This window comes from Salminus brasiliensis, chromosome 25 (genome assembly GCF_030463535.1).
Source record: "Salminus brasiliensis chromosome 25, fSalBra1.hap2, whole genome shotgun sequence".
NCBI classification, from domain to species: domain Eukaryota; kingdom Metazoa; phylum Chordata; class Actinopteri; order Characiformes; family Bryconidae; genus Salminus; species Salminus brasiliensis.
Genome location: NC_132902.1, coordinates 25299581 through 25315710, shown reverse-complemented (window position 1 = coordinate 25315710; position 16130 = coordinate 25299581). Strand labels below are relative to the sequence as shown.

The window sequence follows — 16130 nt, the reverse complement described above, 5'->3', positions numbered from 1 at the left end:
CACTGACCACTGACCACTGACTTTATGTTTATTTGGGTTTATTCTAATGTTATATAGAGTTAATTACAGGTAGACACTCTCACTGACCACTGACTTTATGTTTATTTGGGTTTATTCTAATGTTATATAGAGTTAATTACAGGTAGACACTCTCACTGACCACTGACTTTATGTTTATTTGGGGTTATTCTAATGTTATATAAAGTTTTACACATGTGCTGTTAACATTTACTGCACTGTGTAGTGTGATGTTGGTGTAGGGGTGTGTGTGTGTGTGTGTGTGTGTGTGTGTGTGTGTGTGTGTCTCTCACCATGGTGCAGTTGTTGGAATACTCGCTAGGGTTGACTATGCTGAGCTGGTAGAGCATTTTGCAGACGATGATGACGCAGACCCAGATAGTGGACAGACAGGAGGCCATCGGTCTGAAACGAGTGTACGGCATCGCAAAGGACCACAACACCACCAACACCAGATTCATCACAGACGGCTACACACACACACACACACACACACACACACGAGAGAGAGAGAGAGTTTGGTCTGTAATTGCTTTAAATATTTTCGTTAATCTAGAATTTATTGCTTTTTTAATGTTTATTATTTATTATTATTAATAACTTCCTCTTCTATTAACAGTAAGATCAAAAGCCAAAAAAGAATAATAACTTTCATTCAGTCATTCCAGGTGAAGTCTTTCTGTAATCAGAGCATATTCACACACCTCCAACAGCGCCACCCACACCACGAAGAAGGCAACGATTTTGAGGATGTGGAGCTCCAGGATCCTCCAGAGGAACGCCTGGATCAGGGTCAGGATATCCGAAAACTTCCTGAAGAGCACCATCAGCCTGTCCATCACCAGCCCCCACTTACTAGGCACCATCACTGAGGGCAGAGGGACAGCTGAGCTTACATGGGTTGTCCCCTGCTACTACCAGTGTACGGCATCCTATCAGACGGTCAGAGAGGTTGTCTGTGCGCCGCCAGGTATTCTACTGAATTTCATACACTATACACTATATGGACAAAAGTATTGGGACACACCTCTTAATCACTGAATTCAGGTGTCTGATTCAGTCCCATCACCAAATGTGTATAAAATCAAGCCCCTAGCCCTGCAGTCTGTCTTTCTTCCACACATCAGTGAAAGTGCTGAGTGCTGAGCTCAGAGCAGAGTGCAGAAAAGCCTCCAACTGACTCAGTAACTGCAGCAGAGCTCCAGACCTGCTGCTGCTGCTGGTAGAGCTTAGAGTAAAGGAGGACCGGCTCCATATTAATACAGCCTATTAGTTCAAAATGGAGTGTCATAAAAGCTCCTGTAGGTGTAGTAATGTGTAGGTGTCCAAATACTTTTGTCAAGATAGTGTATAGCTCTGCTCTGAATCACAGAGCTTTCCTAACACCAGTGTTGGTGTCAGGGCTGAGAGCAGGTTTGAGCTTGCCACTGTGTGAAGTGCACGTCTTTGTGCTCTCACCACCATCCTCTGATTCATCGTCTCCCAGCTCTGTGTGCAGATCCTCCTCCTCAAAGCCTCCTCCCTCTGAACTCTGGAGCACCTCTGGCTTTGGGGCTGATCGCTTTCTGCACGTACAACCAAAATCGCACACACACACACACACACACACACGTCTATAGGAGTACAGGAATATATACAGGAATGATCAGAATATTATGACCATCTACCTAATAGTAGGAATAGCCACTCTCTGCTTGGATGACACTAGCCAGACACTATGGCATAGACTGTATAGATGGAAGGTGTTCATTATAGAGGTCATTAATGCACCATCATCCCATGCTGATGGTTTAGCTACAGCTGACTGGTGTGCTCGCTTATTTGTACCTGCAGCAAACCCGGTCACACGGCATCACATGACGTCCCGGGCCGAGTTCATTCCAGACCAGGGGTGGTTATAATGTTCTGATATGACTGTGACAGTGGGTAAAGGGTGGTAGCAGCTTGGAATCCGCCCACTAAGTGGGATTTTCTACAGCCATTGTAATAAAGGTGTAGAGAGAATAGGCTTTTTGCACATTGAGTGCTTCCCAATGGCTTAACAGTAGCGCCCCCTATGGGGCATTGATGCCAGAGGGGACTTTGACTCCAAAGAGTGGTACAGAGCAACCGGTGCCCCACTGTGGAGCAGCTAACCTCTATAACAACCACCTTCCATCACCCTTATACAGCCCAACGCCTCAATAATGTCATCAAGGGTGGTTATTGCCACTATTAGGTAGGTGGTCATAATATTGATATTTTTTGACTGTGTAAATAGTTAGGTGGAAATTTATTATTATTATTATTATTATATGAATATAGTCCTAGAGTTCCTCTATTTTTGCCTTTGTCTCAATAAATGGTTTCAGGTACAATACAAAACTACCTTTTTAATAATGATAAAAATCTATATTTAAAAATATAGAAATAAAACATAAGGAAACATGATTTGATTGATCACTTAATTAATCACTTTTTCATTAATCACATAATTTCATGCATCACCTGTCACCCACTGGAAAAAATTATTGCTCCACCCTCACAAACATAAAACTGCCCCTAGACCTGTGTTTGTTGAACTGTCCTGTTCAACTGGTCACAATCAACTCAATTTGATCATTTATTGGTTATTAATATAAAAGTATAGTAGTACTTATATCATTTTTTAATAAAATAATACAATTATATTTATTTCATAAATGTTCTAAAATCAATTATAGAAAATACAGCTAATATTAACATCTATATATTAATATATTAACATTAAACTTTTATATAATAATATATTAATATTATACTTTTATATATTAATATAAACATATAGTAGTACTTATATTAAATAATATAAATATTCTAAAATCAATTATAAAAAATACAGCTAATATTGATTAGTGCAGTATTGACTGGTGTGTGTGTGCATGTGTGTGTGTGCATGTGTGTGTGTGTGTGTGTGTGTGTGTGTGTGTGTGTCGGGAGTGAGAATGTGCAATTGCCTGTGCAGGGGTGTGACGTGCTCCAGGTCAGTGATCTTCATGAAGGGTTTGTGGAAGTAGTGCAGCTGCAGGATGCAGGCCAGCAGGAAGAAGCCGGGGATCATGATGCTGGTAAAAAGTTCAGACAGCTTAAACGTCTCCAGGCCAATGTCAGACAGCCTGGGGGGAGGGGGGGCACAGACAGAGATAGTCATTATTAAAGCTGCAGGACTGTAACAAATGTAAACAAACCCACAACAAGGCTCTAACCTCCAACACAGCGATATAACACACCTAGAGGGCAGCAGTGAGTATGTTTGTTTATTCGATGGCTTTTTGTTCACACTGTTTAAACAGAAACCTGCAGGTTTTAATCGATGGTTATATTTATATTGGTGGTTTTGTGTAACCTGAGACAATGTGTATGTACTGCATGTCGGTAAAACCTAATATTAGGTACTTATAAACGTAGGAAGTGAGCCGGAGAGCTAAACACCCAATTTAGCAGCTTGAGTTCACTTAATAAAATAGTTATTAAATTGTTAATCACATTCATTTATGTTGCAATTAATCATCAGATTTAATTTTAAGATTACATTTTTTTTTGAAGATTGTAATTTCATCACTGTTCTCTAGAAAATGACTGAAAATCAAAGTCGTAACTAACCACCATTAAATATAACTATTTTGGTGCAATTCAGGGTTTAATTTTAGACCATTTACACAGTATTTAAACTGATAAACAGATCAAAACCAATGCAAAAGATAAAACAGACAAAAAGTAAATTTAATTAACATTATTATTAAAAAAATATATATATATTAGTATATATTTTGAATGTATATATCAGTGCAAAAAAAACACATGCACAATACCACACTGCCAGACATACACATGCAAAAAACCCTGTGTAACACACACCCTGTGTAAATGTACATTAGCCAACCTGACTCACTTTATTGCTGTATGACACTCGCAAACAAACTCGCCAATGCGGTTGCTCAAACGGATCTTGTCCACTGCGCACACAGCAATCAGTCACCCTCTCACACGCAAGCATATCATCATCATCATTATCATCACTGTCGTCGTCATCATAGTTATTAAGGCAAAAATCATGTGAATCAGGGCTGATACAGCTGGTCAGATGGTCCGCTTTACCTGCTATGCCCTTTTTCACCCCTCCAGGTGTGAATGTACACTTTCGGGTGCTCTATAGTGTCCACATGGGTCTTCTGATAGACTGTAATACACTACAGGAAGCATAGGGGGCGATATGGCTCCTATTATTTTAGATTTATATAACATTATAGAGCACTTCTTAACGCTCATATTCATTTAATAATTTGGACAGGCGGCCCGCTATACCTGCAATGCCCTCTTTCCCCTCCAGGTGTGAATGTACACCTTTGGGTGCTCTATAATGTCCACACAGTCATTCTGACAGACTGTAATACTCTTGAGGACGTATAGGGGGTGCTCTATTACGTTCATACGACCCACACACCTATTCCGACTCTCCTTTATTATTATTGTCATTCTCATTACAGCTGTGGTCAGATGGTCCATTCTATCTGCTATGCCCTTTTTTTTCCTTCCAGGTGTGCATGTGTACCTTTAGGCGCTCTATAATGCTCTATAATGTCCACACAGTCATTCTGGCAGACTGTAATACACTACAGGAAGCATAGGGGGCGATATGGCTGCTACTATTATTACACTTTGTCAGACACAGATACAATACTCTGTAATGCTGTTTATTCTGACTAATTTTAATACTCTACAGGAAGCATAGGGGGTGATATGGCTCATATTATTTTAGAGTTATATAACATTATAGAGCACTTCTTAACGCTCATATTCATTTAATAATTTGGACAGGCGGCCCGCTCTACCTGCAATGCCCTCCTTCCCCTCCAGGTGTGAATGTACACCTTTGGGTTCTCTATAATGCTCTATAATGTTCATATGGTCATTCTGACAGACTGTAATACGCTACAGGAAGCATAGGGGGCGATATGGCTGCTACTAATATTACACTTTGTCAGGTACAGATACAATACTCTAATGCTGTTCATTCTGACAAATTGTAATACTCTACAGGAAGCATTGGGGGCGCACTGGTATGCTCTATAATATTCACATGATCTACACAGTCCACAGTAATCCTATACAGGAAGCGCGCACGGGGGGTAATATGTCTTCTATTATTCATTAAGCATCTTAATGGTGTATCGATTACCAATTCATTGAGTAATAGTCATTAGGTTAATTACATTAATTAATTAATTACAGAAATAATTGTCAAAGCCTAATTGGCTTATATAACCTACTGTTCCTCTGTGAAGCCGGTGAAGTTTCTCCAGTAGTCTGGGAAGTCCTCAAACTGGTAGGTGTAGATAGCAATGAGCACCAGCATGGTGTACGCCACAACCAACCACCAGAAGGGCTTCAGCAGCCTCCTCCACAGAGAGTAATACACCTAGAGAAAGAGAGGGAGGACACAGAGCAAGCATTCACACTCCTGACATCCGATCAGCCTTAGAGGTCAATATGTCGGCAGGGTGTGGTTCTCCAGCAGTGGAGTAACGGCATGTAGCATTAGATAACCAACATAACCCATATGAATGCTGGTACCTGGTAGAGGCACATGCAGAGCAGAAACAGCAGCATGTAGATGATCTTGTAGCCTACAAGCTTTCCAGCGAAGCTGACCATGATGAACATGCCTCCACACACGTAGATCCAATATTTAGCGTACAGGCTCATCACCACCCTGCCCAGCAGCTTTAGAATAGAGTCATCACGCCCAGAGTTCTCTGAAAGGAGAGAATTCAATATATATATATATACACACACATATACACAAGAGTTATATACACTAGACGTCCAAATGTTTGTGGACACCCCTTGCTGACTAATCCCAGGCATGGGCTAGAGGGGTATAAAGCCCTCCAGCAGTGAGCGGTGGAGCAGTGGAGGAACTGTGTTCTCTGGAATGATGGATGGTGGTGGAGCTCCATCCAGTACTTTTGGGATGAGCTGGGAAGTTAGGGATGATGAGTTGGGGTGATGATCACCAAACTTCCTGTTGCTAATGCGATTGTTGCTGAATGCAATCAAATCATCACAGCAAAATCTAGTCAGGAGACATGTTACTCCAACAAAAGCAGGATTGACTCTTTTTAACAACCTTGATTTCAGAAGAAAGCTGTGAATGAGCAGGTGTCCCAAAATTTTTGTCCATATAGTGTGCATACTGTACATGTGTGTATTTGTAGGGAATAGGGAGGGTGTGCATTTCAGCTGCCTCTCTCACCTCCAGTGGTGACCTCCTGCAGCGGAGCGGTTTGCTTCTTCTTCCTGCAGAAGATGTCCTTCACCGATTGTCTTAAGAGCAGCCAGAATGTCAGGATGAACAGCAGCTGAGTGGGAAACACACCATTTCATCCATTTCATGCAAGGAAGGGTGAACTGTATTTCTAAACTCTTAAAAATGACCATCGCCTCCCCTTCCCAGGTCACCACTCTGCTCACCATGGCTCCGAGGCGTAGGCAGGGGTACGTTGCTTGGTCCAGTCCCATCTGCCTCAGGCTCATAGAGCCCACGTGCTGGGGCAGCTCGGTCTCCAGGTCCATGGCCCAGACGTACTGCAGGCCGCAGAGCCCCAGGCCGTACAGCAGGATGAAGGGCGAGCAGAGCATGGCGAAGTGTCGGCGTGCTCGCAGCATCCAGATCAGACACGCCCACAGCAGCAGCACGAAGGTCAGCCAGCTGTGGTAGGTGATACTCCACACCTGCAGGGGGCGATGGAGCACAGTGAAAATTAGAAAGGAGGAAAAAGAGGACTGCATTTTTGCTAATATGTCAATATGCTGTCCAGTTCTGAAGATTTCTTTAATATGTATGTAAATGAGCTGTTCTGATTGGCTACTGGCTACTACTCTGGCTTGTGTATTGTGTCCAGTAGTCTGAAATACTTCAGCATATATATATATATATATATATATATATATATATATATATATATATATATATATATATATATTTGGGCTGTCAAATTAATATGTTAATTCATTTTTGTAATATTTTTATAGCAAAAACTGATGAATGTGATTAATTTAGATTAATCAGTCACAGAGCTTGTAGTTAATTAGATCATTAGTTTTAATGCTTGACAGCACTAATATATATATATATATATATATATATATATATATATATATATATGACTAAATAAATAAATAAATAAATAATATATATATATATATATGTTAATACATTTTTGTAATACTTTCATAGCAATATATATATATATATATATATATACGCAATGTCCTGTGTGTCCAATAGCTGCTGCCATGTGCCAACTCCACTCAGAAACGTGATTCCGAACTTTTGAATGATGGTTAAAAAACATTCCATTTATATAAAATAAAAAATATAGTGATTTACCATCATGGCGATGAGGGCACAGATGTAACTTTGCTGCATGATCATCCTGCCCACTAAATTCAGAGGGCTTTCCTCCTCTTCCTCCTGCTGCACCGTGGCTACACTGAGCCCTGAAACACACACACACACACACACACACACACACACACACACACACACACACACACACACACACACACACAAGAATGACTTTAAGTTAAGCAGGTCTATAAACCTGTGCTCACAATCAGTCGTGAATTCTTCTATGTTAAGAATAAATGAAGGTAAATCACCCCAGACCACGTGTTACAGTGATTTACCCAATAAGGGGATAATTGCCATAATTGAAAGCGAACAGTTGGCATTGGCTCCCAAGCAACACAACAGTCAAACAGTGTTAATATGAGAAATAATACATTTATTTATGTTTTAAAATAAACTTAATTTAAAATAGAACTTTTATCCATCCTCTGAGGAATAACGCTCCTCCTACCTAAGTCATGCTGACTGGAACCGTTTGTGACGTGTTCTTTAGTGTTCGCGGGGTCAGATTCCTGCCCAGGGCTTTCACCTGAGGCCAGCAGCATTTGCTGTGGAAGGAAAACACAGAAACGCAGCATGATCACACTGCACCGGAACAAGGAACATGTACTCTAACAGAACGCCACCCAACTTCCCACGGATACGCTACGTGGACAAAAGTATTGGGACACCTGCTTATTCATTGTTTCTTCTGAAATCAAGGGTATGAAAAAGGATCTCTCCTCTTTTGTTGGAGGAACTGTCTCTTTCTGCTAGATTTTAGAGGAGCATTGCTGTGAGGATTTGATTAAGGGTTTTGGTAAGGTCTGGGGTGCTGTATACCCCTCTAGCCCATTCATGTTTATCTGCTCCAGAGAGTTTTCTATTCTAGCAGTACTTCTCTACATGGACTAGATGAGCGGTGTGTATGTGTATTCGCACACCTGTGCCAGCAATGCATTTTTTTTATTTATTTTTTTAGAAGAAGAGGTGTCCACAAACATTTGGACACATGGTGTATCTGCTGTGGCTGTAACTGAATGGTGTGGTTGAATGATGTGATTGATTGAACATTTGACCCACCTTAGTGTCATCATCAGGGCTTTTCCGTCCCGCCCCCCATTGCTTTAGCTCCACCTCCTCTGCGCTGCCACTCTCTGTCACACTGGCTCCACCCACAATCGTCTGGGCAACCAATAAAAACAATAAGCACTAATCCCACACAGCTACTGCACAAAAATCACACTTTTTAACACGTCTGGCTGGAGGCACCTCAGTGTAACTATGGGTGTTGATCTTCAGAATGGTTGCCACGGTGATGTAGAGGAGGAGAAGGATGCCGGGGTTGACATACACAGGCCAATCGTGCTCCGTGTTGAGGATGAGGTCATCGAAGGAGGAGCAGTTTGCAGGTATAATGATATCCTTGAGGCCAAAAAGTCTGGAGGGAAAAGGGGGCAGTTTAGGAGCCTTTCTCCACCCAGTGAGTGTGTATATATGTGTGTGTGTGTGTGTGTGTGTGTGTGTGTGTGTGTATGTATGTGTGCATCCCTGCAACTTGGCAGGTCATTTTACAACGATGTGACTGCCATCTGTCATCATCTCCGTGACGGAGGAGCAAAGGTCAGGAGAGATTTGTGGGACAGGAGGAATGTTCATAGCTGGCAACCTGACTAAGCAGGAAACACAGCCCCAGCAAATGTGTGTACTGTATATGAGAGTGTGTGTGTGTGTGTGTGTGTGTGTGTGTGTGTGTGTGTGTCCGTGTGTGTGTGTGTGCTAACGGCCAGATGTCTCCAGTTCTACGGTTAAGGCCTCAATGCCAGGTTGGCACAGCACTCTGCCAGCCAGCATAAACGCACTGGAGGTCACTGCCTAGAACTTATTTCTCTTCATGCCGTCCCTCCTGCCCGGGTCCGTCACAAACATCGCACAGATCCAACATTCCAGAACATTCCCAGCCAACAGTGTTCATCCTGTTCCCACTCCTACTCATTTTCATTCAGCTCTGAATGTCTGCACATAATGCCTCCTCCTACATTCATCACGCACCGCCTCTACATTCTCCTGTTTCTCATACTTACACAACCCATCCACACACACACACACACACTCACACACACTCACACACACTCACACACACTCACACACACTCACACACACTCACACACACACTCACACACACTCACACACACACTCACACACACACTCACACTCTCACACACTCTCACACACTCTCACACACTCTCACACACTCTCACACACTCTCACACACTCTCACACACTCTCACACACTCTCACACACACTCACACACACTCACACACACTCACACACACTCACACACTCACACATACGGTGCAACCTGATGACACCCCTCACTCAGAGTGAGTGGCAGGAATGGGGCAGAGGGATTTTTATTAGATCATTTGAAGCATTCCAGCGTATCTCCAGGGCGTATTTCAGTACTAATGAAGTAGGTGTTTAACCGTCCTGTGTTACGGCCCTCGGCACACTGACCGCACAACCATTCCCAACCAAACCTTCACCTGAAAACATCATCAGTTTCCACCAAATACCACCATTCTCTATGAAACACCACCCTTCCCCAGCCAAACATAAGCATGCTCCAGCAAAGACCACCACTTTCCACTAAACACCATCATTCTGCACCCAACAAGCACCTCCACTTTCCAACAAATACAATCATTCCCCTAATGTCAGGGGTCTACAACAAAGACCACCACTGTCCAACATCATCATTCTCCAGCAAATCTCCACTAAATATCATGATTCTCCTATCAAAGACCACCACTAAACACCACCATTCTCTAACACCATCCTTCTGTACCAAACACCACCACCACCATCACTTTCCAACAAATACAATCATTCCCCAATAAACACCATCATTCTTTAACCAACACCATCATTCCCCTAACAACATGGGTCTCCAACCTAATACCATTATTCTCCAACAAACCCCATAATTCTTCATCAAACATCATGATTCTCCACCCAAAGACCACCACTCTCCACTAAACACCACCATTCTCTAACACCATCATTCTGCACCAAACACCACCACCAACATCACTTCCCAGCAAATACAGTCACTCCCCAATTAACACCATTATTACCCCAACATCATTGTTCTCCAACAAATCCCATCATACTCCAACCAAACATCACCATTCCCCAACCAAACACCAACAATCTCCAACCAAACATCATCATTCCCCAACCAAACACCAACAATCTCCAACCAAACATCATCATTCTCCAACCAAACACCAAACACCAACAATCTCCAACCGATTATCATCATTCCCCAACTAAACATCATCATTCCCCAACCAAACACTAACAATCTCCAACCAAACATCCTCATTCTCCAACTAAACACCACCAAACACCAACAATCTCCAACCAAACACCACCAAACACCAACAATCTCCAACCAAACATAATCATTCCCCAACCAAACATCACCGTTCCCCAACCAAACATCACCGTTCCCCAACCAAACACCACCAAACACCAACAATCTCCAACCAAACATCATCATTCGCCAACTAAACACCACCAAACACCAACAATCTCCAACCAAACATCACCATTCTCCAACCAAACATCACCATTCCCCAACCAAACATCATTCTCCAACCAAACACCACCACACACCAACAACCTCCAACCAAACATCATCATTCTCCAACCAAACACCACCATTCTTCACTAAACACCACCATTCTCTAACACCATCATTCTGCAACAAACACCACCACCACCATCACGTCCCAAAAAATACAGTCACTGCCCAGTTAACACCAGTATTCCCCGAACATCACCGGTCCACAACAAAGACCCTCATTCTCCAACCTAATACCATTATTCTTCAACAAGCATCATCATCATCATCATCATCATCATCATCATTAAGGCCTGGTTAAGCATCTCTCAGACCTCTTCCTTCTCCAGCTCCAGTTCTGACAGATCACGTGAAGCACTGCATGAGCTTTCCTAACAAACTCTCAAACACAGTCAGATCTGAGACTCCGTGAGGTGAGAAAGCGTACCTGGCCCACAAGCTGCTCGGGACGAAGATGCTCTGGGCTACAGCGCTCTGGTACAGATACAGACAGACTAGGTGACCCGCTGTGAAGAAGCTGACCATCACGCACAGAGTGTTGAAGCCCAGGTGGCTGATGGGAAAGTGGCAGGCCCACCAGGTACACACACCGATGAAGAGCAAGAAGTAGATGGAGGAGAAGGCTGAGGGCAAGGTGATCCCTGTAGAGAACAACAGCAGCACAGAACAAACAATCAAGGATCAATATAAACACAGGAGCCAAAACAATAAGAACATTCAGAGGTTATTTATCAATAACAGCCATAACATTAGTACCACCTAGTCTAAAATGGAATAGGGTTCCCCTTGTGTCACCAAAACACATCCAACTATTTGGGGCATGGACTCCACAAGACCTCTGAAGGAGGACACCCCTTAAGTCCTGCTGTAAGTCCTGTAAGTTGTGAGGTGGGACCCATGATCCGGTCACCGGTTCACCGGCTGTCCTTTCCTGGAGCACCTCATAGCTGAAGCTCCAAATTAGAAAAAACGTGAATACCAAACAAGCATGTCCAGCTGACTGACCACATCTGTGGTGAAGTGGGATAACTGCAAAAGATTACTGCTAATGGACAAAAGTATTGGGACACCTACTCTTCCAATTGTTTTTCAAAATCGAGGCTATTAAAAAGAACTAATCCTGCTTCTGTTGGAGTAACTGTCTCTACTGTCCAGAGAAGAAGACTTTCTACTAGATTTTGGAGGAGCACTGCTATGAGGATTTGATTGCATTCAGCCACAAGTGCATTAGTAAGGTCAGGATGTTGGATGATGATGATCACCACCCCACCTCATTATCCTCAACTTATCCTAAAAAAAGTACTGGATGAAGCTCCACCACCATCATTCCAGAGAACACAGCTCTTCCACTGCTCCACAGCTCCTCAATGCTGGGGGGCTTTATACCCCTCTAGCCCACGCCTGGCGTTAGGCAGCATGGTGCTAATGGTTTCATGTTGTCATAGAAATGCTGTGGATTCCTTGTTTCTCTTACCGGCCAGCGCCAGCAGTGTGACGGCCAGAAGCCGACCCATGTTCCTGAGGAAGCGCTGGGCTGTGGCTCTCAGACGGGCGGCCAGCAGAGCTGCTCCGCCAGACTGCTCCTCTGGTGCACTGGACGACTGTCTCCCTTCCTCCTCTTCTTCTTCCTCTTCGTCCCCAACTTCATCATCCTCCTCCTCTTCCTCATCTGTGCCAGCATCCTGAAAAGAGGAAAAGTGTAATACAGAGAGACTGAGCCTTCATGGGCGGGTTCACTGTGGAGGTTGAATTCCAGTGCACTGCTGTGGAATGGCTGTAAGGTGTGTTTCAGTTGAAAGCAGGCGTGTATGGTCTTCTCTGAAGGCCTAGAAGGTCTGAGGGTTCGGAAACATGCACAGCAGAAGAAAGGGTTTAAAATCATGAGCCGTTAGTGTCGACTCAGTAACTCATCCAGCTCCTCAAACAGCAACCGAGTCAGAACACACACCCCCATCAAAGAATTCACTGAGCTCATCAAACAGATGGAACAAAGCCGTGTGACAACAGGGCAGGTATCCCAACAAGCTTTGATGATCTGGGAAAGTGTGACGAGGGTGTAGACAGGGAGAGAGAGAGAGAGAGAGAGAGAGAGAGAGAGAGAGAGCCTGTGTAAACTCTTCCAAATCAGAGATAAATCACACAGGTGTTGGAGTGAGTGAATGAGTTTCCAGACTTCCGCAGCTATATTTACTTATTTATTTGTTTTTATTATTTATTCTAATTTATTTACACAAATAAAATGTGCAATAGAAACTCGGTACCGTCAAAGCATCACGCTGGTGAGATTCAGAGTTTCAGGTCATAAAAAAACCCATAAAAACCCACCTTGTGCCTCCACTCACTGGCCACTTTATTAGAAACACCCACCTTGTGCTTCCACTTACTGGCCACTTTATTAGAAACCCTCACCGGCCACTTTATTAGAAACACCTACCTTGTGCTTCCATTCACTGGCCACTTTATTAGAAACACCTACCTTGTGCTTCCATTCACTGGCCACTTTATTAGAAACCCTCACCGGCCACTTTATTAGAAACACCCACCTTGTGCTTCCACTGACTGGCCACTTTATTGGAAACACATATCTTATAGGTCACAGCTACAGAAAGCAGCCCATCATTTGCCCATCAGTCCCCCTCTACACCATTCATCAGTGGTCAGTTTCTGACCGCGGGGCAGCAGTTGATGAGATCTCAGAAGGCGTAAGTGATGCTCGCTGTAAAACAAAAAGTCATATCTGCTTTTTATGACTCCGCCCCTCCTGATTAAACCACGGGACTCATATCTGTGACTAAACACTGGTCCATCACCGGAGGTGATCTGTGCTGAATGTTCTGCAGCTGCCCTCAGCGCAATAACACTAAACTGACCCTGCCCGAAATGACCGACACAGCCGGATCTGCTGCAGAGTCACGAGGGACACTCCCAACACTTCCTCCATCTCTCTCTATAACTCTTTGTAACTCTCTCTCTCCCCTAAGTGACCTAATAACACACACATACACACTTTAGCTTCAGAATGATCTAAATGGACACTAATCACAATATGTGGACAAAAGTATTTGGACGCCGGCTCATTCACTGTTTCTTCTGAAATCAAGGATATTAAAAAGAGCTGATCCTGCTTTTGTTGGAGTGACTGTCTCTACTGTACAGAGACTTTCTATTAGATGATGGAGGAGGCGCATTGCTGTGAGGATTTGACTGCTGGGGGGGCTTTATACCCCTCTAGCCCACGCCTGGCATTAGGCAGCATGGTGCCAATAGGTTCATGATGTTGATCTGCTCCAGAGAGTCCTATTCTATTGGCAGTACTTCTTCTCTACAGAGACTAGACACGCTGTGTAGCAATGGGTGCAACTTAAAGTAGCTGAATGCTTTCATTAGAACGGGCGTCCACAAACATTTGGACGTATAGTGTAATGCAGGACACTACTCATGGGAGTGTCCACTCTACCGTCCGTCTCGTGGTTGCAGTGGTTCTACATTCCTCAGCCTAATGTGATCGAGCAAGCTGCTTCTACAGGCCTCTCCTCAGAGCCTTAATATAATCCAATGCTTCTCTGACCACTTACTGACCGCACACTTCATCCAGGACTCGTTCACTGACCGCCTGAATGATTTTCTGTCTTTGAATGATTTTCATTTTAATGGAACTCCGCCTTCCTTTAACCCTCCTGTTATGCTGCCAGTCAAACGGACTTGTCTCAAACTTTAGAAAAACAGGAAAACTACATTTAATATTTCAGTATTTTTGGACAGAACACTGAAGAGAGTCCAGGAAGGCTAAAAATATCAAATCTGAACCTAACCTGAAAATTCAGCTCTAAGATGACCAGGCTATTGAACGTAACCCTGCACCTAACCCTAACCCTAATCCTAAACTAAACCCTAAACCTAATCCTAACCCTACCCTTGAAATCTAACCTCTAATCTCAAATCTAACAATACATCTAACCCTGAAGACTTAGGTGTAGGGTTAGATTTAAAATTAAGATTAAGGTTAGAGTTTAGGTCAGGGTTTGATTTAAGATTAAGGTTAGGGTTTAGGTTAGGGTTTGATTTAAGATTAAAGTTAGGGTTTAGGTTAGGGTTAGATTTAAGATAAAGGTTAGGGTTTAAATTAAGTTGGGGTCAGATTTATGGTTAGGGCTAGATTTAGGGTTGATTTAAGGGCAGGGTTAGGATTAGGGTTTAGGTATTTCATTTAAATGGAATTAATTCCTTATGTGGACCCAACCAAGCCTATTTCAGAGATGGACTCTGAAGTCCCCAAAGTTAGGGTAAGGATAGGGGTTAAGATTAAGGTTAGGGCTTAGGTTAGGGTTAGACTTAAGGTTAGGGTTAGTTTTGGGTGTAGAGTAATATTCAATAGCCAATCATTTACATTCAGCTTATGGATGGTTTAACATGTGCTGAGTCCGTCTGACCCAGGAACGTTACTGCTGTTCCCTCCAGCAGAACATAACAGCAGGCTCAACACCACAGGTATTCCCGTTCAGTGATGTGGAGGCCCTGCAGGTCGCCCCGACCACATCAAAGCCCAAACAGAGACTTTCTCGGTTTCTCTGACACTGCAGAATACCTCGTTGCAGCAGAACAGACGCTCAAATCTTTTCACCTACGGGTGTCCCGATCCGATCCAGGGACTCAGGATCTATTGCCAGTACATCTCTACAGGGACTAGACAAGCTGTGTGTGTTTGTGCATTTGCACATCTGTGTCAGCAATGTGTGTAAGCAGATGAATGTATTCACTAGAAGGGGTGTCCACAAACATTTGGACATATAGTGTATTATTTATTATTATAAACACACTAATATAAACTAATACACTCTAATCAATATATTCAATATAAATTAACCTAGTACTCATTAACACTAATGTAGACTAACACTCATTAAACCTAACGTAGACTAATACTCATTAACACTAATGTAGACTAATACTCATTAAACCTAACGTAGACTAGTACTCATTAACACTGATGCAGACTAATACTCATTGACACTGATGTAGACTAATACTCATTAATACTGATGTAGACTAAT

General features: G+C 43.0%; 1 protein-coding gene across 1 annotated transcript in view; it reads right to left on the bottom strand.

The window, feature by feature from the left end:
• piezo1 (piezo type mechanosensitive ion channel component 1 (Er blood group)) overlaps positions 1–16130 on the bottom strand; it is a 112764-nt gene that overhangs the window by 35188 nt on the left and 61446 nt on the right. The window contains exons 7-20 of the mRNA XM_072670990.1: positions 12554–12761; positions 11507–11720; positions 8702–8870; positions 8513–8614; positions 7902–7998; positions 7430–7539; positions 6511–6771; positions 6293–6398; positions 5611–5792; positions 5307–5455; positions 2994–3152; positions 1477–1583; positions 723–886; positions 312–488 (exon numbers count right to left, since the gene is read on the bottom strand). Coding sequence (XP_072527091.1) covers positions 312–488; positions 723–886; positions 1477–1583; positions 2994–3152; positions 5307–5455; positions 5611–5792; positions 6293–6398; positions 6511–6771; positions 7430–7539; positions 7902–7998; positions 8513–8614; positions 8702–8870; positions 11507–11720; positions 12554–12761 — 2205 coding nt within the window. The remainder of the gene's footprint in view (positions 1–311; positions 489–722; positions 887–1476; positions 1584–2993; positions 3153–5306; positions 5456–5610; positions 5793–6292; positions 6399–6510; positions 6772–7429; positions 7540–7901; positions 7999–8512; positions 8615–8701; positions 8871–11506; positions 11721–12553; positions 12762–16130) is intronic.